The 27,220-nt window shown below is 49.3% G+C and overlaps 1 protein-coding gene across 1 annotated transcript; it reads right to left on the reverse strand.

The window, feature by feature from the left end:
- Positions 1–4,817: 4,817 nt before the first annotated feature.
- On the reverse strand, positions 4,818–25,154 carry CILP (cartilage intermediate layer protein). Its single transcript, XM_046655311.1, has 9 exons — positions 24,875–25,154; positions 16,717–16,887; positions 14,736–14,828; positions 13,838–14,107; positions 12,396–12,575; positions 11,695–12,009; positions 10,798–10,906; positions 9,937–10,094; positions 4,818–7,895 (listed from the first exon to the last, which is right to left on the reverse strand). The coding sequence occupies exons 2-9, from the start codon at positions 16,793–16,795 to the stop codon at positions 5,527–5,529; spliced, it is 3,573 nt and encodes a 1,190-aa protein (XP_046511267.1). The 5' UTR covers positions 16,796–16,887; positions 24,875–25,154; the 3' UTR covers positions 4,818–5,526.
- Positions 25,155–27,220: the final 2,066 nt, after the last annotated feature.

Consider the following 27,220-nt stretch of genomic DNA (forward strand, 5'->3'; position numbering starts at 1 on the left):
ATCAATACATGTTACAATATAGATGAACCTTGAAAACATTATGCTAAGGGGAAAAAGTCAGACAAAAAAGACCACACACTGTATGACTGCATTTCTATAAAATGTCCAGAATAAGCTAATCCATAAAGACAAAGTACTTGCCAGGGGCTTGGGGGAGAAGGGCTAGGCAGGGACTGCTAATGGGTATAGGGTTTCTGCCTGGGATGGCAATGTTCTGGAATTACAAAGAGATAGTAGTTTTTACAACTTCGTGAATATACTAAAAGCCATTAAATTGTACACTTTTTTTTTTTTTAAGGAAGATTAGCCCTGAGCTAACATCTGCCACTAATCCTCCTCTTTTTGCTTAGGAAGACTGGCCCTGAGCTAACATCCATGCCTGTCTTCCTCTACTTTGTACGTGGGATGCCTACCACAGCATGGCTTGCAAAGTGTGCCATGTCCGCACCCAGGATCTGAACCGGCAAACCCCAGGCCGCTGAAGCAGAATGTAGGAATTTAAGCACTGCACCACCAGGCTGGCCCCAAAATGCATTCATACAGCTTTTTTTTTTTTTTGAGGAAGATTAGCCCTGAGCTAACATCTGCCACCAATCCTCCTCTTTTTTGCTGAGGAAGACTGGCCCTGAGCTAACATCCACGCCCATCTTCCTCTACTTTATATGTGGGACGCCTACCACAGCGTGGCTTGACAAGTGGTACATAAGTCCGAACTTGGCATCCGAACTGGTGCAGCTGGGGCCGCCAAAGCAGAACATGAAAACTTAACCGCTGCGCCACTGGGCCGGCCCCAAATTGTACACTTTAAAATGGTGAATTTTATGGAATGTGAATTATATTTCAATTTTAAAAACCTGATAGTTCTACCAAAAACAGACCTTCACTAAAATAATTTCTAAAAGGTATTCTTCAGGAAGAAGAAAAATGACCTTAAAAGCAAGGTCTGAGGTGATAAACATGTAAATAAATCTAAACAAACATTGTATAAAATAATAATAAAATGTTTATTTTGAGGGGCAAAAAAAGAATTAAAATATTATTTGAGGGCTGAAGTTACCATTTAACTTTGATTTTGTTAAAATCAGTATGTGTAATAAAAATTCAAGAGAAAGCACTAAAAGAATAGAAAAAGTATAAAGCTTCCAAATCACTATAAGAAAAAAAACTAGAATAAGAAAAATATTACTCAACTGAAAGCTGACAATAAAAGAGAAAAAGAGATTTTTCTTACCCCACCAGGTAAGATGGTAAAAATAAGTCTAAATACAACTGTAATCTCCATATGTATTTCCTGGACTTGGTAGTTAAAAGACAGATTGTTACACCGAATAAAATAAACTAAAGTCCAGCTATAATGCTGTTTACAAGAAGCATCTTTAAAAAGACAGATAAGGTTAAAAGTAAAAAGATATACTGAGTAAATACTAACCAAAAGAAAGTTGAGAGCTCTATTATTAGACAAAATGGGCTTTAAGACAAAAAACATTATAGGAAAAAAGAACATAACTACATAATGATAAAAGATTCAATGCACAAGAAGGCGTGAAAATTTGTAGTAGGCATCCATTAAAATAGCTTCAAAATACATAAAGCCAAAATTTAGGACTCACAGGGAGAAACTGACAAGCACATCAGCTCGTGGACGATTTTAACACATTCCTTATTAACTGAACTGAACAATTAACAAGTTTGAGTTAATGGTCCTATATAGAGCCCTGCACCCAATGATTAGAGAATACACTTTTTTTTTTTCAATTGCACATGGAAACTACAAAAACTAGGTACTAGGACATGAAGTAAGACAACAGATTTCAAAGAACAGGTACCACACATCTCATTGGATGTATTTATAATCCTCTGAGGTTTGGAAATGAAAAACTCTAAACTCCCAGTAAACCCACAATGATCTGCTCACTGTCCTTTTGAAGTATTCACCTTTTGGGATGTCTCTCCAACTCTCCAGGGTTCCCTTTCTCTGAGAATTGCCTCCACCTCCTCAGCAAGCATGACTGTGTAATAGGGCTGCCCTTTATGCCCCATCCCCCACTGCGGCCACTGTTGATTGGACTAGAGGTAGAGCCCCGATTCAAACTGAGCCAATCGGATTCTCTCTCCAAGGGATCTGGGTTCAGGACAGGGCCCTTTGACTTGAGATGGCCACCTCTTCTGTGAACCCAGGGGAGCAGAAAAAGCTGATCTGCAAAGAAGAACTAAGGGTTCCTGCAGAGAGAGGAGACCACACAGTAAGAGGGAGAGACTGAGAAATAGACTGATCAGAAAGGACGACCTAGAAGGAGGAGAGAGAAACAGAGTCAGAGAGACAGTTTGAGAAAGAGCATGTAGAGCAAGACTGAGTCAGAGACTGAGAGAGACTAAAAACCACTGAGCATGAGAGAGAATCAAGAGCACAGAGAGTGATGGCCTGGACTCTGATGGCCTTGCCATTCCCATTTCCAGTCCTTCCTGATGTCTGCTGGCACGCCTCTTACTTGTAACCAAAAGCCTTCCAGTGTGCAGTCCTACCTCTACTCCTTGGCTCCAGCCAATCCCTTTGCCTGAAACTCCACCCGTCCCTGCACTGCCTCCAATTTGCCTCGCCTAAGTCCTCTCAATCTTTCAAGACTCTGCTCTTGTCCTGACATCTTGGTGACATTTTTTTTCTATGAACCCAGCTGCTAGAGCTCTCCAAACCATAGAGAGCGTTCTACCTGTAAAACTTCCTTGGTTGCAAGTAGAAGCAACCTGATTGGCCCCTCTACCTTCCTGCCTGTGCCCTTCCTCCCTGCCATCTGGTATCCATCCTCATGTAGTTACTCTCAGTAACCGGGTGATCAGCCCGCGTACAGCAGGCTGAGACTGAAACCCCAGGGCTTTTCTGAAACGAACGTTTTGTCCATCCACTGTGCAGAGGTGCAGAGTCTCCAAAAGGGAAGGGAACACCTGGTGAATTATCAGAGGTTTGGTGAAGCAAAGGCACCCTGGGAACTGTGCTCTTAGCCACTGAAAATCATGGAAAGGACTTGAGAGATGGTTTAGATTCTAATCTAGACCAACTTCTTCATTTAAAAAAAAAACCCCAAACTTCTATTTATTTATTTCTGAGATATAATTAACATAACACTGTATGCATTTTAGAGTACAATCAACTCCTTCATTTATAGATGAGGAAAATGAGGTCCAGGGGTAACCAACTTGACCAAAGTCACACAGTTAGCAGGGAGCACATCTGTCTCTGGAAGCAAGGTGCTTGAAAATTAGGTGTCATGAGCTCAACATGTTTCTTTGTCTGAAAGAGAGGTATCTGCCATCCCCTTCCAGCCTCCACCCCTGGTTTTGCACAAGTTCTTTCTACTTGTGCTCCTTGAAGCCACACCTTCAGCAAGCCAGCAACCAGCTATCATTCAGATCTCAAATTAGATGTCACCTCCTCCCAGAAGCCTCCTCTGACTACCACCCCCTCCAAGTCTGGTGCCACTACGTGTAGTATATTTTATATACTAATAAAGGCCTATCTACTTGCACACATGGCTTGGCATAGAGTAGGCACTCAATAAATGTTTGGTGAATGAAGAAAAGTCAGGTACCAGCTGCTGCCTGCTGCAGTCCATTTATTCGGGTCCCCAGTGGAGAACAGAAAGGGAAGGGCATGGGATTAGCCCAGTCACCTCACGTTTCCCAGCATCACTTCTCTGTACATTTGAAGGGACCCGGGTGATCAGGTTAAACCAGCATGCACTTGCTCCTGAAGCAGCGAGGCATGTGTGCTGCAGAAAGCTGAACGTTGATTCCTTGGCAGAGGCAGTCAAATACCCCCAAGCAGTCAGTGCAAGCCGCTTCCTGGGAAGCATAGTCTGGAAGCGGGTCAAGGAGGAATCTCAAGGCGACTCAGCCCCAGCCCTGCATATGCTCACTTTCTCAGAGGTCATGGGGATGGGGTGCTCAGCCAGAGAAATTTCTAATTGATTATGAACCAAACCCCTGGGAGCTGGAGAGATACTGGTCTGAGAGTACTAATCCAGTTCAGGCCAGAGGTGGCCAAAACAAGATGCACTGGGCCAGCCAGGGGATCAAGGAAAGCTTTTTGTCCTGACTGTAAATGATGCCCTCTCCTCCCCAATCCCTTTGGCCATTTTCCTGACAGATTCTGGAGGGGTTGGGAGTGGGGCAGTCAGTGCATCTTACCCAACCCTGCACCCCACCACCCTGACTATTGATGCCTCCAAGATCACTCTGGCACCATCCACTGACCTCTGATTTACTATTTTAAACCAAACACCTTTTCCCCAAAACAAAACTCTGTCCATTTGGACCAATTGTTTCACTTAGGGGACAGGGACTGTTACACACAACAGAGCTCTGGTGTCTGGAAAAGCCGGGCGTCTTTAGAAGAGCTTGGAATAAGAAAGAAAAAGCCCATCATTTCTGAGTGAGGTCAGCCAGCCCAGCTGGAGAAGGCGGCAGGCTGTGGGGGGTTGCTGAAGGACCATTTGGCCAGCTCGCCGGACCCTGGGCCAAGCCATTGTATAAGCTCCCAGTATTGGAAAGAAAGAAAGAAAAAATCGAGACATGTTTTTAGCTTTGCTCAGGAGCCCAGAACATGCTCACAACTTCAAGAATCTCTGCTGTTCTCTGCAAATGGAAAATATGATCCCTGAGAACAAACTTGACCACTAGAGTGTGTGCCTGGTTACCCAGCCCTGAAACTTAATCGAGGGCTGTGCCTCACACCACCTTGTGACCATTTTCCAGAGTCCTCTCTGTTCCTCTGAGCAGCTGGCTCACGTTAATGGTTAAAAGATAGGACAGCGGACTCAAAATTAATTACAAAATGTGCATTTATTGACATCTGCTCTAGGCTACACTGGGCTTCCAGCAAGAACAAAGGCAAATGTAAAGGGGAACATGCTAATATAACTGGCAACCTAGTGCCGCAGTGGGTACGAGGAGACATTCTTTCCAGACTTGGTAGAGAAACTATCATTACCCTATATTCAATAGCTTAACATCAAATGTGCACTAGAGTCCCAGATTCAGCAAAGAAATCAATGTTATTTACATTTCAAGTAAAAATATTGTAGTTTATTCCTTTATTTTACCACCATTTATATGTATGAACTCTGATGGAGGCCTTGCTTATGTCCTGTGGAGCAAGGTCAAGAAATATGCTTTATGTTGGTTATTTGATCTTCAACATCAGATTATCATTATGTAGAGGTGGGCAAAACCATGCAAAAAGAAAAGGAAGGACATTTCCATTGATGGCACTAAATGAAGATGGTCAAAGCCACAGGGTGTGCCAATGGCCAGTTTCTTGTGTTTCTTTTAAAGAACAGGACAAAGAGGCTTTATTTTGCCATTTTGTGGGCTACGTGCCAATCAGTTTCACAAGACAAAGACAGTAAAGGCATAAAGAAACAAACAAGCAAATTGCACCAGAACAGATGTGCTTAAATTAACCAAGTGACAATTTATGCGTCAGTCTCACAATGGCTGTCACGTGATGTGGGGGGAGAAGTATCACAAGACTTAGTTCTTCAGAGGCTGCTGAGCTGCCCCAGGAAACCTCAGAGAGGCCACACCTCTGCGCTGGCGCTGGACAGCCCTGCTTGACCGCTGCTGCCTCCTTGAGGGCAGCCTTCCTCTGATAGTGCTCACAGTGGGGGGCCGGGTTGGGGTGCTTTGGAGATACTGGAAGGCACTCTGGCGACCCACCTGCCTCTCTATGCAGTTAAAGGTGAGGGCCACTCCCACGTTGCTCTTCATAACTCTGGAGGAGCCATCAGATGTGCCATCAAAGCACCGGCCAAGTGCAATCTCCTTGGCTGTGCGAGGGTCCTGGTCTGTGACAGTGTAGATGCCATAGTTGTGGCCCAGTGGATCCAGGGGTGCCAGCATGGTGTACTCACTGGTGTCGTTGTTGACTGCCAGTGGTAGGTGGTTGACCAGGTACTCGTGCAGCATGGAGTTTACACTAGCTCGATGGCAGCTGCCCTGGGGGATGATCTTCACCAGTGTGCGGTCCACACGGTCCTGATCATAGAGCATCCCACTGCACTTGAACTCCAAACAGGCAGCTGAGACATTGGGCTGGTCTCTGTCCCGTGTGCTCTTCACATCCCGGATTCCATACAGCTTCCCCACTGTCTGTCGGTGGGTGCCCCCCATGTTGCGAGATCGCACATTTACCTCCAATGGCCCTACAATTTTCACCTTGATGTAGCAGGCTCTGAACTCCATTGGCTTGGGCCACCATGCCAGGTAGTCCTCAGTCCAGCTCATGGGGTCATCTTCATTGAAGGGGACTGTGTTGTAGTCATACCGATCCCCCTCAATCTGGTAGAAACGGAAGTGGGCTGCACTGGGTGGTGCCTGCTCACATGCCCGGAGGTTCTCAAAGGCATAGATGGGCCCGTTGCTCTCCTCAGCTGAGTTGGGCCTTGGCTTGGCCATGCTGATCTGGAAAGCAGTCTTCTTAACCCGTGGATCCTCATGGTCTGTCCGACGGTACTTGAGCTTGTTGAGGTAGGGCTGAGGGACGCCAATTGCATTTGGGTTGAATTTAGGAGAAGACTCCACTGCTTCCAGTTCTTCCCCAGCCAGGCTTGCCAAGACATAGGCAGAGTAGGCATCAGGGGACTGGTCATCACAGAAGGCAGGCACACAGGCCCCATTGGGGCCTGTGATGACACTGTCAAAGCGGCCCCAGGCCCTGGGGTTGGAGGAGAAGCCAGCCCTGGGCTCCAGGTTGATTGCAGACACCACGACCCCCTGGATCTGCTCACTGGGCAAGAACCTCTCACTCCGGTAAGCCCTCACCTTAATAAAGCACCTCCTGCTTTCAGGGACATCCAGGTTAAAGAGCCTCCTCTCACGGATCTCCATGTTGCCCACCAGAAAGGTTCTGTCTTCCCTTCTCTTTCGCCTTTGGCTTTCAAATTTGAAGTCATCTTCCTCCTCCCACAGTCCTGTGTCTGGGTTGAGTGACCAGAGTTTCATCGTGGGCACATGCTCTGGCATCTTGACTTGGGTCGAGTCGAGGTGGACCTTCACCTTGCCAGCATTAAGTGACTCTGAGGTGGCCTCATCTGTGAAGTCCACAGAAAACATGCCATATGTCCGAAGAGGGAAGGTGTCTCCTTCATCATTGATGAAGTTCAGGTCACTCTGAGCAGCTGTGGCTGTGGAAATATTGCGAGGATCCAGGAAGGTCACACTGGCCTTCACTTTTCCTGTGTAGGGCTCCCCATTCTGCCTGTAGAAACTCTTGGATGGGATCTCCAGCTCACCCATAGGGTCTTCACCATCCACCTCCCCCAGGGGGATAATGTTGGTCTCCATGGCGTCCAAGATGATGGGCTCTTTCCGTCGAAGCATCTTGATCTCATGGAACACTGCACTTCCCTTCTTGTTGAAGGGCAGCACTTTAGTGGTGTTGACAAACTTCTGCAGCCTGTCCACAAATGTGAGCACCAGCCTCTCAGTGTCCTGGGGGACGTGGAGGGTGAAAGTGCCCTTGTAGCCAGTCATGCTCACACGGTTGCTCCCCATGTACACATGGCCAAAGCGCATGGGTTCCCCATTGTCGGCGGCGCTGACACGGCCCCGCACGATACTCCGGGTCTCTGTACACCGCTGGCAGCTGCACTCTGTGGCCACCTTGGTGGGCAGTGTGTACCCACTGCACTGGATCTCCCTCTCCTCTGTTTTGGAGATGCCACAGCAGTTCTCCACAGCATCCCGGCATCTGATCCCATTATCCTGCTGCCCTGCACAGGTCTTGACAGGGCAATGGCCCACATCATAGTAGAAGGAGTTGGTGGCATTCTGGAAGCAATCATGGGGCAGCCGGATAAGGTAGCTCTCAGGGGTTGGGTTGCAAGGAGTCTCATCAGGGCCTGTGGAGGGAAATGGTGTGGATATTAAATGTAAGTTCACATCCTACACCAAGGGCACCTCGACGTCACCTCTCTGCAGTGCTTGATGGTTTTGCATATCCGTGATCCCGATTCTCACAGAATTCCTCTGAGAAACACAACGGCTATTATTAAACCCACTTAATACATGTGGAAACAGAGTTGGTTACTGAGACCACTGGAGTAGTGGTTTTCATTGGAGGAATCTTGAATATTGTGGGCAGGGAGCGGGTATTGCTGCTCTGTGTCTTCAATGCCTGGCGCTGTTCTGCATAAAGAATTTTTCTCCGTCCTCTATGACTTTCACATATCCCACCAGCCATGCATGTAGGTAGAAAACCTGTTTAAAATTATCAGAGCCTAGGATTTTTTACATGGCTTTGAACATACATTGAATTTTTCAACAATGAAACTGCCATATAAATCAAGCTAAGATTGTACTTTGTTTAGCTTGGAACAATACCGAGAGTTGTTCCTTATCTTAGAAAAACCACGTACCTACAACAACATTACCCAAGGAATGTAAACCACCAAAATGATACCCCTTATCCACCAGCAGTTGTAGCTGTCACATTCATGGTGACTGGATTTCAGTGCAGATGTCTGACCTCTTGGCTGGCATTCTTGTATTATTATGCCAAAGTGTTTACATATTGAAATACAGACTATTTTGTATTAAAATGATTTTTAAAAATTTCTCCTTTATGTTATAGTTAGGGCCATGAGCATATCTATTTGAAAACTATATAATTGTGTTATTACCTGTAAATTTAACATCAGAATAGTAAAAATATTTTTAAAATTTAAAGTATTAAAAATAACTGTGACAGGGGCTGGCCCAGTGCCATAGTGTCTAGGTTCGCATGCTCTGCTTCAGCAGCCCGAGGTTCACGGGCTCAGATCCTGAGCGCAGACCTACACGTTGCTCATCGAGCCAAGCTGTGGCAGCATCCCACGTACAAAATAGAGGAAGATTGACACAGATGTTAGCTCCGTGACAATCTTCCTCAAGCGAAAGGAGGAAGATTGGCAACAGATGTTAGCTCAGAGCCAATCTTCCTCACCAAAAAATAAAAAATAAAAATAACTGTGACAAACAGGGCGTGTAGGTAATATGGGTTGGGAACCACTGCTGACAGGGCTCCACATCTCCTCCACCAAAGTCCAAGTGTCCTGTGTCCTGTCTGTCCTGAGGTCTGTTGCTCAACTTCTTGGAGTCTGTGAAATATTCAAGAATCCTTCCAATAAATTTTCTCTTCCTCTGCCTTTTGTTTGGTTTTGTTTAGGCCAATTACTAAGATATCCTCCTTCCCCTTCACTTTGCAAGTACAGGTTCCCGATTGGCCTTGGCCTCCAATCTCTCCGCCACCATCCCACACCTTGGAGCCAGCTCTAATCAGGTCACCCTTTCTTGTAAAGCCCCCTCAGCTTCCCACTTCTATACCTTTGCTCATGCTGGTGCCTCGATGTGGAATGCCCTCACCTCCATACACACAGTCCCTAGCCATTCTTTAAGACCAGGGGTTCGCAATGTTGCTTGCAAATTAGAATCACCTAAGGGAGCTTTCAAACTGTGCATGCCCAGGCTGCATCCCAAACCAATGATGTCAAACTCTCTGGAGTAAGACCATGGTGTAAAACTCAACACGTGACCCCAATGGGCTGCCAAGGCTGAGAACCCCTATTTAAGCCCACTGAAATGCTGCTCCCACAGGCAGCCATCCACAGTCACTAATGCGTGGGGGGGTCTCTGTCTCTCCTCTATAGAGTCCACGGCCCCTTATCTCCTGTTTTAGCTGCATTTCTCTACTTTTACTTATTTGTCTCTTATCTGCATTTCTTCACCCCTCTGGAGTGGCAGCTCTGTGAAGGTAGGATTGGGGTCTATGCCATCTTTGTGTCCTGGAGGGCATAGCACTCTGTACGGCACAGAAAAGCCCAAGTTTTTACTACTCACTAATGCCCTCTGGGGTGCTCCCCAGCCCTGTTGGCAGGGGCCCTCTAGGGACCCTGACAGGCCTACCTATGACAGTCAGCTGGGCGACCTTGGACTTCACAGCCCCAGCGTCGCTCTGGGCCTTGCAGAAGTACTCCCCAGCCTGGTCCTGCTTCAGGTTCCTCAGCACCAGCTTGCTCTCGTGCTTGTAGCGAGAGGGATCCAGCAGCGTGCCATTGTGGTACCTGCAAGGGATGGAGAGGCACAGCCTGAGGGGGCAGTGGGAGGGCAGGAATCCTTGGGGACAGTACCAGGAGCAAGCAGCCAGGGAGACAGATAGTGGATGGGTCCCTGTAGATGCCAACACCACCTTTGACTCGGCCCATCCAAGGGCACTGACTGGCCTGGGAGTCAGGGGACTTGATTCTGAGTCTCAGCCCCAGCGCTAACTGGCTATGGATCCTGGGACAAACCGTCTCACCTCTCTGAGCTTCAGCTTCCTGGCCTATAAAATGCAAGCAATGATTCCTAGCTGACTTCACAGAATTGTTGGGAGGGGTGAACAAGATAGTGGCTGTAAAATGTTTGTGAAGGGGAAAGGACCCACAGCCACTGGGGACTCTGGCTTTGTTTGCCTTTGTCGGGGGAAGCAGCACTGAAGAACCTTGTTCTGTGTCCCAAAGGATATGCGAGTCAGGACCCCAAGACCAGAGCTGCTCTGTGGGGACCCCAGCTTCAAGAGGACAACGACAGGGCTTGCTGGTTGTCTAGGCGGCCTCAACCCTGCTGGCCCCCACTTGTAAGTGCGAACTTCCGGGCTCTACACCAGGGCCTTACTTGTAACTTTATTCTATGGGTTATTGCTATGATTAATAAGTCCAGACCCAATGCAAGAAAGCTCTGGTTTCCAGGAGGAGACCTGGGCAAGGCAGCTGGCAGAATACTCACCAGAAGTACTTGTCTGGGCTGGGCTTCCCCGTGGCTTTACAGCACAGGGACACGCTCTGCCCAGCTCTCCGTGCTTTTGTCTCAGGGTTCATCACGATGTATGGAGTCTCTGGGACAGAAGATGAGAAGTGGTGTTTTAGTTTTTCTTTATGACAGATTCTTCAGAGCCATGTTCCCTGGGGTTGTCTGTTAAAATTCTAAGACTTCACACCTTGCCCCCATCCCCTCTCCAATAATGAAGCTGGTCCAGAATGGAATCCACCCTCTTCACCCCCTCAGCCTGGAACCTACTCCCATGACCTTTCAAGCAGCATCTGGGTGGGGCAGTGGAGAACAAACGGGACCTTGTGCCAGCCAAGATTCCCAAGAACTGCTATTGGGACAAAGCTGGCTGTTTTGAATAGTGCAATATTTATGATCTGCTGCCTCCAGCAGAATCTTCTGGCCACTCTGTACCATTTCTGAATTCCCCCTGCCTCTCTCTCTATGACCTCCAAGCCTCACACTGTATTGTAATTGACTATTTCAGATAAGGTGGCCAGGGAAGAACTCATACATTTGAGGGAGCGAGCCATGCCAATATCTGGGGGATGAACACTCCAAGCAGAGTAGATAGCAAGTACAAAGGCCCTGAGGCAGGAGTGTGCCTGTGTGTTGAGGAATAGATAGGAGGCCATTGTGGCTGGAGTAGAGTGGCTCAGTGGAGGCAGAAGGGAAGGTAACATGAGAGGAGAGCGGAGAAGTAATGGGGGGCCAGATGATGTTGGGCCTTGTGGGCCATGGTAAGAATTTTGAGTTTTACTCTGGGCAAGCTGGGAAGCCAGCTCTTAGCACTGTAATCCCTTTATTTATAAGTCCAGCCTTCCTCCCCAGCCCTACCCCAGAGAACCAAAGTACCTGCCCTCTTGAACTCCGCATTGATGGTGACTGCCTTCAAGCGAGTCTTGGGCATTGTGAGCCTGATGGGGGCAAACTTGGCCTTTGTGATCTTCAGGATGCTTTTGCCATCAGGGCACAAGCCAGGGACTCGGAACCTCCCACTGCTGTCTGTCCGAGTCAGTGGCTTAGGCGTCTTGGTCAGCAGATAGACAGTGGCCCCTGAGGCTGGGGCACCCCCAGGGAGGGAGACAGCCCCACGCAGCACAAAGTCCTGGCACATGCAGGCATCACAGTCAGCATTCACCTGGCCCATGGAGCAGGTCATGTCACAGGCTGTAGAAGAAGGGGCCACATCAGGAGGGCTTATATGGATTCTGACCCTCCTTCAGCCACATCCCAGCTGGTGGACTCACATATGCTTCCCTTCTTCCTTAGGCCTTTGTTAACCTTCCTTATCAGCCCGCATGACTAATTCGTACTCATCCTTTAAGACTGAGCTCAGGACACCTCCTCTAGGAAGCCTTCCTTGATTCCCCTAAGCTATGATAATTGACCCTGCTCTGTGCTCCCACATTGTCCTCTATATCTCCCATCAGAGCACATAATAGATGCTCAGTTATTACTTGAATAAATGAATGAATCCTTCTCAGTCTAACCTATTCTAGGCTGCTTCAGCCTCAGCCCCATGCCCTGCCCAGTACCAAGAGCAAAGGTAGTACCTGAACAGGCCTGGTCCATGCAGTGCCGGCCCTCCTCGGCGGCCTCATTGCACAGTGACACCGTCTCCGCCAAGCAGGTGCGTGTGCGGGTCTGGACCCCAGTGTGACCACAGGCGGCAGAACACTTGCTCCAGGGAGACCACGGGCTCCAAATGCGCTCTGTGTCTCGGCGCAGGGACCCTGCAAAGCAGGAGCAGCAGGTGGCCTGACTTCCCTCCCAAGGGGACTCTGTGGGGAAACTGACCCCTGAGGCTGTTTTTTCTCACAGAGACAGGGTTTATGTCACAGATGTCATTGATATTTATATTTACTGCAATGAGTTTTCCAATTGATGGAAGTCAAGAGTTTTGAGGAAGTGGTGTCTCTAATTTGCACAAAGGTACCATCTGGGCTAGGGATGATTCCGAGAGGGACTTGTTGGCCAATCACTGGGACTCTGGTGTGCTGTCCTGGGATGTGCAGGCATAGCACCATCTTCCCTCTCCTCCAGTGTGGGAACAGCCATGTGCTCCTGCAGAAGGGCTCCCTGAGAAGTCAGAGCCTGGGACCTCAGTGGCTCAGACATCATGCCCTCTTCTGCCCACCCTCCTCACCTCTGGGCTGAGGCCTCTGTGCAAGAATGGGGCCCTCAGACCTGGCCCAGGAGACCTTGCACAGCCTGAGCTCCCACTCCAGATGACACCACTGCCGCCTGGGGCTGCAGGATCAGGCCGTGTCCCTGGCGGAATTCCAAGAGGGGAGGGTGTCCATCCAAGAAGTGGGAAGCCTGCACCTGGCTCTGTCTTATCCAGTGTGGGCAGGAGGACATAAGAGCATGACCTCTTAGACTCTGCAAACACGGACTTGGCTTTAAATCTCAGCTCTCCACTTAGCAGCTGTGTAATCATGAGAAGTGACCTAACCTCTCTGAACCTGGCGTGACTTGTCAAAATAAAGACTCCTCCTGTAAGTTGTAAATGTTGAGTAATGTAGATAACTAGTACAGTGCTTGGCACATAGGAACTATAACGAAACTAACAGTTTCATTCACCTGGGTTAAGCCCTCTACATTTATTACCTCATCTAATCCTCATCAAGCCCCTATGACATTACCCCCATTCTACATGTGAGAAACCCGAGGCTCAGAGAGCTTCAAAAGTTTGCCTAAGGAACACAGTTCAGTTGGTAGGCCAGGGATTTGGACCACACAGCCCAACTCCAGAGCCTGTGGTCTTCACCACCAGGGCACACGCACTCAGCGAAGTCGATGGAATGGAGAGGGCCCATAAACACAGAACACTGTTGGGAAGATTACGGCTTTCATGACACGGTGGCTTATTATTAGCAAGTTGAAGCGTATCTACGTGTGTGATATCCAGAGTTCCTGTGACCAGAGGCAGGTCCTGGCCTCTCCCTGTGCCGAGATTGGTGGGAAGCAGGGGGTGGGGGCTGTTCAGGCTCACCTGGCGGGCAGAGGAAGCGCACGGCGTAATTGGAGCAGTTCTGGCCAGGCCGCTGCTCCCTGTTGAGGCACCAGAAGCCCTCACGGGGACTGCCACGGACCACTTGGCCAGTCCTGCCCGCAGGCATCCAGTTAGTAGTCCGAGCCTCCAACCGCAGGGGCCGAGCACACACACGGTCTCCATAGTAGAAGAGAATAGCATCCAGCCGCTCGATGTCACCCTCCCCACCTGGGTGATCGATGTTGAACCACGTCGTCCACTCGCCAGGAACTGAGAGATAGAGCCAGGGTGAGGAGGAGCCAGGCCCTGGAGCCCCAGGTGAGCTCTAGTTCCCCTTTCCTGCTCAGCTCCTGGGAGTCATCTCTCATACCTTTCACTTACCCTCCCATTGGTCTCAGGCCCCATTACATCTCCCTCTCCAGCATCTCTCCCACCTCTTACCCTTCAGCACCTCGCGCTGCCAAGGGCTCCATCAGAGCTCTGAGCAACCTGGCTGTACCATATCAGTAAATTCCTGCCTGGTCTCTCTACCTCGAGGTTCCCCCTGGGCCCATCCCCACCCATCCCCAACATTGTCGGGGTGAGATTTCTCCATGTGGCTTGACCTCAACACTCCCAGCTTTAACTCCCTTAGCCAGGCATTCAGGGTGCTGGTGAGCTGGCTCCTGCTATCTCTCCATCCTCATCTCCCCTCCTCTCTCCCTACCAGCCTGTGCTCTGGTCCCAACAATTCCTGGGATATATCAGGCAGCTTCAGGATTCTGAGCTGTCCTATATACTAGGACCCTTTGCCTGGACATAGATGTAGGCCAAATGCCTTGTAAAAGTGGGTTTCCATGGAACCCCGACATTGTGCCAAGCTCAGTAAAGACCCCTCCCTGCTCCAGCCACAACTCACTCTCCGGGGAGTCAGCAGGCTTGGCAAAGATGCTGAGGGTCCTCTTCCCAGGCTGGACTCTTCTCACTGACTGGATGAGCATCGTCTGCCTCCCTGAGGGCCAGGAGGAGAAGTGAGAGGCCAGAACTTGTCCTGCTACCAGCCTTTCAAGATGCGAGGAAGCAGTGTGTTGTGGTAGATGGAGCATAAGCACTGGACATAGCTTCAAATCCCGACCCTGCCACTTATTGGCTGTGCAATCTCACAAAAGCTTTATTCCTCTAAATCTATTTCCCCGTAAAATAGGGCTGCATTAATAATCACTGCACCATAGGGCCCTGGTGCATATTCAGGGTGCGGGGACCTGGCATGTAGTGCATGCTCAACAAATGGTAGTTCTCTTTTTGTTCTAGAAATGTATCATTAGACATTGCTGAGCAGCCAGTGGGCAGGGGCTCCTACGTTAGGGTCTGGACCTGTCCTTCTTGGCAGAATGCAGCCTTATTTTCCTCAGCTACAAAACGGAGATGTTAATTCCCACCTCAGAGTGTGGTCTGGTTGGCATGAGGACTCCATGAGGTAACACAAATAAACATCTCTGAAGTGTGCGGAGATGGAGAGCATGAGCTCTAGAGGCTGTCACTTCCTAACTGTGTGACCTGGGGCCAGATACTTTTCTGAGCCCTATTCCCTCATCATAAAATGAGGATGATAGGAGTTCCTGCCATAGAGGATTGTGGGGATAACATAATGTCATTCATAAAATCCACTTAGCACAATCACTAGCACATAGTATTTGCTGCATATGTGGTAGCAACTCCTTTTAGCTCAACGCCTGGACAATAGATATCCATTTCCCTTCCCTTGGGCAAAGTTTGGCTCTGGGAGTCCACCCTCCTCTAAAGGTCTCATATGGCCTAATCGGGGTAGCAGTCCTCAATTTTCTGACCCTAGGGTGGTGGCAACTGCCTGAGGATGAATACAGGGTCCTCAGGCCACAGGCAGCTTCCAGCCCCACCTCTCCTGAGGCTGGGTTGGGGGTTCCAGAACGGGAAAGAGAAAGGAGAGCAGAGGGCTGCAAAAGCTTTGAAAGGCAATTAACTCTCGCGTGAGGAGCCAAATCAGAATTCTCTATACTGCTTAATTGGGGTGATAGGAGCTCTTTTAATCAAACTAATCTGATTCCCCCTCAGATGGCTGAATGTTAATCATCTTCACAAACAGCAGCTGTCAGGATGGAAAGAGCAAAGCAGGAGGTGGGCACACACTGGGTTTGGCCAGAGGCTGAGACAGCCTTTGTTCCTGCGTCTGTAGTCACAAAGCCTGCAGTGCATGCTGTTTTAAGAGAGGGGTTTGAGAATTTTTTTTTTAACCTGCGTATGTGGTTAGAGATCAGGAGAGGAAGGGGAGGTTGGGGAGAGTATACAGGGTGGTGCTGGGGCCTCGAATGCTCAGATACCTCAGGGAGCCCACCAGGCAAATTCTCTCTCTCCGTTCCTTTGAGGACTCAGCGTCCCCAGAGGATGGGGTCCAAGAACAAGGAGACCGGAAAAGGTTCTGGTGTCCGTGAAATTTGGCTGCAGGGTCTAAATGAAATTGAACTTTAGGCCAGAAGAATTTTCATGAAACTAAAACCAGACAAAACCCCAAACCTGCTTCTGAGGACTCAGTGACCCCTGTGATCCCCTTTTGCTTTGGTTCCCTTGAAGCTCAGAGCCAGATTTAGCACTCACAGGCAGTAACCCTTTTTTCCTCTCTCTGAATGACAGCTCATCCCTCTCCTTATTTAAAAGATTCTGATCTGTGAGTTTTAATATTGGGAACTATCTCAAATCCTTTGGGGAAAGAAGCAGGGTATAAATTATGAGTAAGTCTATAAACCAGCCTCAGGTCTTAAGGGCATTGCTGTGCTCAAGGCAGATGCATAGGTGGGTCCCAGACCGGACATGACTTCACTATGGCAAGGGGGGGATTCGGGAGATAGCAAATACTTAGCCTGTACCCAACACAGAGGTGAACTCCAGGACCAGGAAGAAGAACACCCAGGCCTTGGTCCCCACCATCTTTCCCCCAGGCCCCATGGGGAACGTGACAAGAGATGGCTGAGGGTGCTTCAGAGAGTCGAGTCGTCCCTGGAATGTGGTACCCTGGGAAGTCTCTCAGATCCAATGGCCTACAAAGAAACAAAGTTCATCAGGTCCCACATTTCTAAGTCACCTCTTATGGCTTGAGCAGAACTATTTCTTGACCTGTCAAGGGTGGAAGGGCAGGGCCAGCCCCGGTGGCCTAGCGGTTAAATTCGGCATTCTCCACTTCAGCAGCCTAGGTTCTTTCCCAGATGTAGACCTATGCCACTCGTCTGTCAGTGGCTATACTGTGGTGGCAGCTCACATACAAAAAGAGGAAGATTGGCAACAGATGTTAGCTCAGTTCAAACCTTCCTTAGCAAAACAAAAAAAAAAGGCTGGGGGGAGTAGAAGGAAGAATGAAGTCTTGTGAGAGGTGACACCTGCCCATGTTGAGAATCCAGGCAGCTTGGGAGATGCAGAGGCTCAGAATCTGAGTTCAAATGAGGCAGGCCTGGATTCATACCCTGGGTCCAAGCACTAGAGCCCCACATCGAGATGGGGCACAAAGGAGAATAGGGGTGAGAAGATTCCTTGCCAGTGAGGAGGGGCCTGGGGTCACACCCAGCAGCCTCTGGGTGACTCGTTAATCACTTCCCAGACCTGGGCTTGGGGTCATGCTTTGCTACCCCTTGGTGGGGCTCACACTCATGCACAAAAGGGCTACATATTAAGGCTGTGCAGCCCCAGCCATGACTACTGTGGCCCCTCACAGGGCAGGCAAGCTGGAGGATGCAGATGCTTCAGACACATCACCTCCATGAACGCATTCCCAGATGTGCACGGGCTGCAGCTGGAACACATTTCTGGCCTGTTTGTTTGAGGCCTGGCCGGCAGTTACACAGCCAGGAGCCTGCTGAAGGAGAGCAGAGGGGACGCAGTGTGAGAGGCCAGGGGTCCCCAGTAACTGCTGACCGGGAGCAGTGAGAGGAAAGCAGGCCTGGCGGTAAGAACAAGGGCCCGTGGAGCCCAGCCCAGGCTCCTGCTCATTCTTCTCTCACCCCAGAGCTCTGGCCAACCCAGAATCTGAACAGTTCCTGGAGATTCAAAAGTGGTTCCCTTCAACCTCCAAAATCCAGGGTGTGGTGGGAAAGGGGAACTTCTTCCTTTCTGGAAAAAAGATTCAAGATTACTTGGCTGTCCCAGAGGAAGAATAGACCAATCCCACTTTGCAGACCATCTATCTCTCAGCCCACGAACCCTGCCACCACCTGTCTCTCAGCCCAGGGAACAGAGACACAAGGGTCCCCAAGGTCTCCAGCTCCCCCAAGCTCTCGGGCTCTGAGCAGGGAGCTGAGTGCTCTGCAGGCCTGCACAGCATTCAGTCTGAGCCTGCTCCAGGACTGTCTGGGAGGCCGAGGAGGCCTGAGGCACCTTGTGGAAAAACCATTTCCCATCTGGCAGCCCACGGAAGTTTCCTCAGCATATGCTCTGCTGGTTAGTCTCCCCACCCCACGCCTCTCAGAACTCTTGGACAAAGCAGACTGGCTGACCGCAGGGAAGAAGCAGGGCGCCCAGAGGTACAGAGACCCTGACTGGGGCCGTTGGAGGGTCCCTGACATCAGGTGAGGGAGGGAAAAAACATGGGGCCAATGGGAGAAAAGAGAGAACTCCAAAGCAGAAAGGGGAGTCTTCTCTGGGGGAGATGAGGGGTGGTCAGGGGAGAACAGGAAGAGCTGGGTGGGCAGCAGGGTGCAGGGATGGGGTGAGGGGAATAGGAGTAGAGCTCACCCTGTCCTGAGTGGGACTCCTCAGCTGAGGGTCCAAGTCTTCGCCTCTTCTTCGTCTCTTCAGCGGTCCAGCCGCTGGGCCTTATATAGCACAGCTGGTGGCTCAGCCTGTGGCAGTGTGCCACGGGAAGCGGCAGCGAAACCAGATCTGAGCATGAGGAAGCTCAGCCTCCCGCTCCCCTCCCCACATTCACTACAGCTCCCAGACGCTGGGATTTCACTTCCAGATCCTCAGGGGGAGATGCCGCAGGGTCTGGTCATGGGCCAGGGGGGCAGCTGCCTGAGGCTCCACAGAGCAGAGAGATGAGTGGGGAGCTGAGATGGGCACTGGGAGCAGCGAAGGGAAGGGGCCAAGGGGAATTCTGCGTCCATCTGGGCAGCATTTCGTGGCTCAGGAGAGTGTGTGCTCTTGTCTTAAGCTGTGCTTGCCGATCCCCCACATTCCCCGGGCTCTCGCCCACCCATGCAGAGAAAGAACTTTGCTAGTTTTAGCACGTACTCCAAACTCTTAGGCACACGGGTCAGCTGGTCTTTCAGCTGAGGGTGCCTGGTCTGAGTTGGACAACTACTCATCTTTTCTGGCCTCTGAGGGAGCACTCAGAACCTCAGGGGGGACAAGGGACAAAAGAATTATAGGGCACAGGATGTCACCTGGTGAGAACAGTTCTTCCTTGACCCTACCTACTGCCATCTGAGTGCCTGTCTGTGCCCTTTGGACCTCAGAACCCCTGCATGTGGACTCTCTGAGACCCTGCCAGTTGCTCATATATGTGCTTGAGTGGGAGTACGTGTCTGAATTCAGGTATGGGTGCCCACCAGCATATGAACAGCAGCCTCACCCATAGGTGGCATAAGCAGCTGCCTGTGCTTCAGAACTTCCCAGCACCGCCCCCCACCCCCAGCATCAGTTTGCCTGTTGTCTAAGGCAGTGGTTCTATAATTTCAGCATGCATTAGAATCCCATGGAGGACTTCTTAGAACACAGATTGCTGGGCCCCATACCCAGAGTTTCTGATTCAGCAGATCTGAGGTGAGGTCTGAGACTTCGCGTTTCTAACAAGCTCCTGGGTAATGTTGATGCTGCTGGTTTATGGACCACACAAGGACAGAGTCCCAGTTGGATGCAGAAGATGGGGAGGGGGTGTACTAGCCGAACCACAGCAGGAGCTGCCAGGGCCTGCGTCATGTCCCAGACTCTTCTGGCCTGGGCTGGGCTTCCTGCCTCATGCCAGGGTCTGGAGATGGAGGCCTGGTCCTTGTGGCACTCCATACTCGCTCACTCTTTCTACACACTCTCATCGAGCTCCTGTATGTGGCAGGCTCTAAGCTGGGCACTGGGAGCCCACAAAAGAAGAGACATGCCCTTGCACTCAGAGGAAAGAGCCTCACGCGGGAATGATCCCACAGTGCAGCAATGCAAACCCTCATCCAGAGAGCTGTGGGTGTGCTTGTGTGCATGTCTCTGCCTTTCTTGGTATGTATGTGTCTATGTATATGCTGTTATGTCTGTGTCTTTCTCTTTGTGTGTGAGTATATGTGCGTGTGTGTGTGTGTGTGTAAGCAGGGGTTTAGGAGCTCTGTTCCTCTGAGCATCGCTCTGGATAGGCACTATTTGCGGAGCAGGTCGGGGTGGAGAATGGCTGTTGAGCAGCAACAGCCCCCACATAGACCTGGGGCACAGCTCTGCTTTGCTTTCTCTCCAGGAGCCTGGTCTCCCTCCCCGCCCTGAGCCCTTGGCCCATAGAGCCTTAGCCAGCCCCAGTCTGGTCCAGGTTGTTGTCAGAGCCAAGCCATGAAGCAGCTTCAGCCTTGACTTTGAAGGTGAAGTATGAACTGAGTGAAGCCCATAAGAATTCTGCTGGTCCAAGAACAGATGAACAGACAGACAGAGGCTGAGCCGCGATAGCCAGATCAAAGAACAGGAGAAAAATAGGAACTTGGGAGTCAAAACCTTGGTCCTGGCTCTGCAACTGATTCTGATATGTGACCTTGGACAAGCAATGCCCCAAGTGACCTTGGCCCTCTGTGTCCCCACCAGTGCAACAGAAGTTTGTCTGAGTGAGCTCTGAGGCCCCCACTAGCTCTTGCAAGGTTTGATAAGACGCTGACAACAAACATTGCGGGAAGGAGAGACAGGAAGGAAGGACAGGTCCAAGGAGTCTGGCCAGGGGTCAGGAGGGAGGCCAGAGAAGCAATGGGATCACCAAGACTGGATTAGGAGAGCAAGGTAAATGGGAGAGGAAGATGGGGAGAGGTAAACCAGAGGTCCAGAGGTAAATGTCAGGGTAATCAGCTGCTCTCCAGTCTATGAACCCCAGGGTGTAAGAGGACTCCCCCCGCTTCCAATTGCACCTCTCTCTTCTCTTTCTGTGGTGGGAGGCACAGTACCCCATGGGGTGAAGGTTTGGCAAAGTGGAGCCCCTTAAGCCACGATTCCTACCTGTGTCTCCTTGCTTGACCCAGCAAGCACACAGAGGTCCCCCCACCATTTACCTAGCCCCAAGTGGCCAGCGGGTGTTGTCACGGTGGGCACGGGGTTGAGGGACTGCGAGCTAGAATCCCTGGGTTCTGATTCCAGCCCTGCCATTTGCGTCCCTCTAGCTGACCTCCCCCAACCCCATCAAAGAATCCTTTCCTGTCCCCAAGTGGGACTGAGCTGTCAGCTGCTCAGGGCTAGATTGGGCGAATCTGAGCCTATCCCCATTCCTCCTCCCAGGACTCCTTTGAGGGAGAGGCTGCTGCTCTCATCAGCCAGGACCCCAGAATAGACAGGGCTTGGGAGGCAGCCACAGATTCGGAGAGTCCAGGGCCTGGCCTGGAGGCGTCAGCCCCAGCCATGAGTAGCCATTTGGGGCTTCTGCAGGCCAGGCTAGTCTGCAGCAGCTCCAAGCTCCTTCTTGGAACACACTGGAAACCCATAAATCACCCCCATCCCTGTCCAGGGGATTAGGGGTTTGGAGCCCAGTTTAGCCAGGCCATCTGTGACCCAAGCCTGGCCAGGGGTCCCCACCCTGCTGAGGGGAAAGGAGCTTAGGAACACTGGGAGGGGTCTGACCTAGTGCTGGTGGCTCCAGAGGAAGGTGCTTTGTCTCTGACACTCTGCCTGACCACCTCTCTCATGCTCCCATCATCACCCTACTGTGGCCTGAGAGCCTTTGCCAGCCTGGGTAGCGACAGGCAGCTGATGAGCCCCGGAGACTGGAGGACTTGACTGCAGCTCCGAGTGACCGTCAGGGGCTGTTGACCCAGTACCTGGGAGCCCAGAGACCCAGAGTCCAGGGTAGTGGAAGGGCTCGCCCCCGACCTTGTTCTCCCTGTCCTGGGTACAGTCTGCCACTGTTCCACCTCTGTGCCTTTACAGTTTTATTCCTCAGCTTCTCATCCTGAAACACAGCCCTTCCTCCCCACCAGTGTGAATGTCCCCCATCTTTAAAAGCTCCATCGCAGTCTCCTCCCTCTTGCCCTCTCTGACCACCCAGGCTCACCTTGATTACCCCTTCTTGAGTCTCGGATAATAACGTTCAGTCACGTGTGGATGACACTCTTTAATTTACAAAGCACATTCATGGTCATCATCTCATCTGCAGCCTCACAAGCCAAGCTGTGAGGCAGGAAGGATCACACTCATTTTACAGAGGAAAAACTGAGGCTCAGAGAGGTGAAGTCACTCAGACGTCAACTCAAAGTTGCCCCTGGGAACCAGGGGGCTAGTGCAGACCTTGTCATAGGGCCCTCAGCTCAGAGGAGCCACCATGGAAGTCACATTTCCACTGTATGCTCCTCAGTAAGAACATGCCTAGAACAGTCTGGCTCTGCTTGACTGGCACACACACCCTGCTTCCTATACATACACTAAATCTAAAGATGCTCCCACCTAACACGATCCAGCTATCTGTCATGCTGTGGTGGATTAAATATGACCACAAATCCTTTGCAACTTTCCCATTATGAGGTAGAGTCTATTTATTCACTCCTTTGACCTGGGCTGGCTTCGTCACTTACTTTGAACAAAGGAATATGACAAAAGTGACACTGTACAAGTTCTGGAGTTTAGGTCTCAAAAGACCTTGCTACCTTCGCTTTCTTGGAACACTGTCCTGAGGCCAAAATATAAGGAAGTCAGTCTATCCTACTGGAGGATGAGAGACCACATGGAGGAGACCTGAGGCCTCCAGCCAACAGCCAGACATGTGAATATCTTATCCTTTCTACCCCAGTTGCATGAGTGAGCCCAAGTAAGACCAGCAGAGGAACATCCCAGCGAAACCCAGAGAATCATGAGAAATAAGAAATCACTGTTGTAAGTCACTGAGTTTTGGAGCGGTTTATTATGTTGCAATAGACAACTGATACACACACTAAGAGTAAAAGCTCTTTCACTTGCAAGTGACAGAAGCATAATTCAGATTGGTTTAAGCAGAAAAGGCATCTGATGCTTCTCATAACTGAAATCTTGGGGAAAATTGGATCTAGATACTCAGAAAACATCATCAGGACTATTTTCTTTCCATATCTCAACTACTGCCTCTGAGATGGTTTTATTCTCAGAAGGGCATAGCAGTCTGTATTTTCCAAAGATGGCTGCAACAATAGCTCTCATTGCATGTTCTGGTACAATGTGACCGTGCTAGTATACCATCAAGAGATAGAATCTAATTTCCCTCCCCTTGAATCTGAGTTGGCATATGACTTGCTTGTTTCCAAGAATGAAGTGGACTTCTAAGGCTAGGTCCGAAGAGGTCAAACAGCTTCCACTTGAATCTCTTGGGACAATTGCTCTGGGGAAAGCCAGCTGCCCAGTGAGAAGTCTAACTACCCTGAGACCACCATACTGGAAAGGCCTGGTATAGGTGTTCTGGTCAGCAGTCCTGGCTGAGCCCGCCTGCCAGCCCTCACCACCAAGGCACCAAACAAGCGAGTGTAGCTGTCTTGGACCCTCCAGGCCAGACCAGCCCATCTACCAGATGAGTGCCACTGACTGGCTTCTATTCATGTCACAAAAAGCGGAATTGCCTACTCAAGTACTACATGAAATCCTGACCTACAGAGTCCATGAAATATAATAAAATGATTATTATTATTATAAATGGCACTATAAGCCACTAAGACTTGGGGTAGTTTGTAACACAGCAAAAGTAAGTGGACCAGAGGCTGTTCCCATGTAGTATCTTCCAGAAGCTTCAGGCACCCTCCTAGCACATCTCAAATCTCCATGGAAAGAGAGTGTCTCTTCCCCAATTGTTCTAGCAAAAGTCCTGGGGAAGGCTCTCAGGCCCATTCCTGATCCAGTCCTTGTAACCATGGGACGGAAAGCTCTGCTAAGCCCACTACTGGAGCCAGGAGTAGATCAGCCTCACTGGGATTACACGGACTGATTTTTCACAAAGGAAAATTGTGGTGCTGTCATCAGAAGAAGGAAAAATGGATCCCAGAAAGTAAAAAATGACATGTACCCACTAAAAACACAAGCACCCCTTTCCTAGTAGGAGTTGATCTGAAATGTCTTAACTATTGACCTTGACTTCAGGAATTGAGTCTTGATATCAAGAGGCCCCTGTCAACCTCAGAGTTTACCCTCCCTTTGTCCCTTTGTACCCACCCATGTATGATTACTCCCCACCCTGTAACCATATCAACACATCCCAGAACAGTTGTATAAAACTGAACAACTATAATAACAACTCCAGCTTAGAAAATGGAAGAAAAAGAAAGAAACCTTCAGGACCATGCACGCCACACTGGTTGCTGCATATACTGCACCTGCAGGTCAGCACCTGGTCACGTAAGGGTATGCTTATTCCACGCAGGTTGTAGGTAGGAGCAGATTCCCTGTGAATGGCAGATACCCCAAAATATGTCCTGTAGAGCCCTCTACCTTGCATAATATGCTTAGGTGATCATCACAGAATACTCCTCGAGCTTAAAAAAAAAGAGTCACCTCACTGTCCCTATAGTGTATTCAACATAGTCACAGCCTTATGCTCACACGCAGCATCTCTAGTGCTCACCATGCTTACCACAATGTGTTCACACCCACATGTCCCAGTGTTTTTGCCACTCACTATGGGATTCCTGCTGTGTCACCATGATGTTCACCTAGCTTGCCATGCCGTGCTCATAGCCACCAGAGAGTCTTCACCACACTTACAGTTTGCTCACACCCAGTGACATTGTAGTGTTTACTGCATAAACCAGGGAGTTCACATTCTATATGTGGACATCAGAATGTCCCCACAGTGCCCCCTGTGTTTCTCAGGAATATCCACATTTACAATTTTGCATAGGATTAGGGGTGCACACTTACCAGGATGTCATCTCAAGAGTGTTCACACTCTCTTCCCCGACTAGTCACACTCAACGTGATGCGTTTGTCCTGATTGGTCATCAAGCTCACCTTGGTGCATCTAGCAGACTCTGCCACTTGCTTCCCATGACCCAAGCCCTCTTTTTATGACTCTCCCAGAGCCCCCAGGTGGTTCTGGGTGTGGTACAGCTTCAGTTCTGACCAAGGTGCTGGCAGCCCAGAAAAACCCGCGGCACTGATGGGGGCAGCCTTGCTCAGGGATGAGGTGAGGCAGATGCGGGTAGATGTTCTCTCTGGCTGTATGTTCCCTGGACACATGGCTGTTTTATGGGCTAGAGCTGTGGAAATTTGAATGTGAGGAACCTCCCTCTTCCCAGGCAGAATCATTCGCCCACACAGCACCTGGGCTGTAAGGATTTAGAACTCCGGTTGACCAGGGTGAGCAGGCAGGGAAGGGGAAATGGAGGTTAGAGAGGCCTTGGTGAGCAGGCTTAGCCAGACGGGGTGGGACAGAGGGAAAGCGTCAGACACGTGGGCCTGCAGAGACAGTTCTTAGTGGATTGGCCTTTTGTTCCCAGAAGCAAAGCAGTGTTCACGGTGGCTGAATCAGGGCATTTTTTTCCCAGGAGAACAAGAGCTTGGAAGACAGGATGTTGGGTAGTGACAGGGAAGGCAAAGAAAGGGAAAAAGGAATTTGAATCCCAACCCCATTTTTAAAAATTGAAGCATAATTTTCATACTATAAAATTCACCCTTTTGAGTGTACAGTTCTATGATTTTTGACAAATGCAAAGAATCATGTAATCACCATCACAATCAAGATATAAAAATATTTCCATCACCTCAGAAGTTCCCTTGGTAGTCAGCCCCTCCCTCCATCCCCAGCTGCTGGCAACCACTGACCTGTTTTCTTTCCCTGTAGTTCTGCCTTTTCAAGAAAGTCATAGAAATGGAATCCTTTGGTATGAGCCTTTTAAGTCTGCTTTCTTTCACTTAGTATAATCATCCACATTGTTGCATGAGTCAAGAGTTCATTCCTTTTTATTGCTGAGTAGTATTTCACGGTACAGCTATACCACAGTTTATTTATCCATTCGCCAGTTGGAGGACAGATGGATCGTCTCCAGTTTTTAGCAATTACATTTTAGTTATAAATATTTGTGTACAGATTTTTGTGTAAACATGTTATTCATTTCTTTGGGATAAATACCTAGGAGTGGGATTGCTGGGTTATATGTTAAGTATGTGTTTAACTTCATAAGAAACTGTCAAACTGTTTTCCAGAGGGATTGTACCATTTCTATTCCTACCAGCAATGTATGAGAGTTCCAGTTGCTCAGCATCCTCATCAACACTTGATACTGTCAAAGCTTCATGTTCTATTGCTGGTTGGTTTTTAGCCCTTCTAGTGGAGGTGGCTGTGCTCTCGTTGTGGTTTTAATTTGCATTTCTATAGTGGCCAATGATGTTGAACATCTTTTCATACCCTTATTTGCCATGCATGTATTTACTTTGGTGAAGTGTCTGTTCAAATATTTTGCCCTCTTAGTAATTGGATTGCTTTCTTATTATTGAGTTTTGCCTGTACTTTATATATTCTAGATACAAGTCCTTTATCAGATAAGTGTTTTGAAAATATTTTTCCCACTCTGTAGCTTGTCTTTTCGTTTTCTTAAGTGTCTTTTGAAGAGCAGAAGTTCTTAATTTTTTTCTTGAGGAAGACTGGCCCTGAGTTAACATGCATGTCCATCTTCCTCTACTTTATATGTGGGACGCCTGCCATAGCATGGCTTGATAAGTGGTGCATAGGTCCGTGCCCAGGATCCAAAGTGGCAAACCCCAGGCCTCCAAAGTGGAGTGTGCGAACTCAACCACTACACCACAGGGTGGGCCCCCAGAAGTTCTTAATTTTGATGAAATCCAGTTTATCAATTTTTTAATTTTATGGATTGTGCTTTTGGTGTTGGATCTAAGAAATTTTGGCCTAACCCACGGTCATAAAAATTTTCTCCTATGTTTTCTCTAGGAGTTTTTTAGTCTTAGGTTTTGCCTTTAGGTCTATGATTTATTTTTAACTAGTTTTTGCATATGGTACAAAACATGGGTCAAGGTTTATTTTTTTGCATGTGGATGTCCAATTGTTCTGTCACTATTTGTTGACAAGACTATCCTTTCTCTGTTTAACTCCCCCCCACCTTTTTTTTTAAAGACTGTGGCTCTTTGAGGCATTGACTCTAGAGCTTTTGTGATGCACAAAGTCAGTAGCATAGCAGAAATGAATGTCTCTCTTACCTGACCCCAAACAGAACTGCTTATGCCCAAATAAGACACAGACTTTTGGAACAG

Source organism: Equus quagga, chromosome 2, assembly GCF_021613505.1.
Source record: "Equus quagga isolate Etosha38 chromosome 2, UCLA_HA_Equagga_1.0, whole genome shotgun sequence".
NCBI lineage: Eukaryota > Metazoa > Chordata > Mammalia > Perissodactyla > Equidae > Equus > Equus quagga.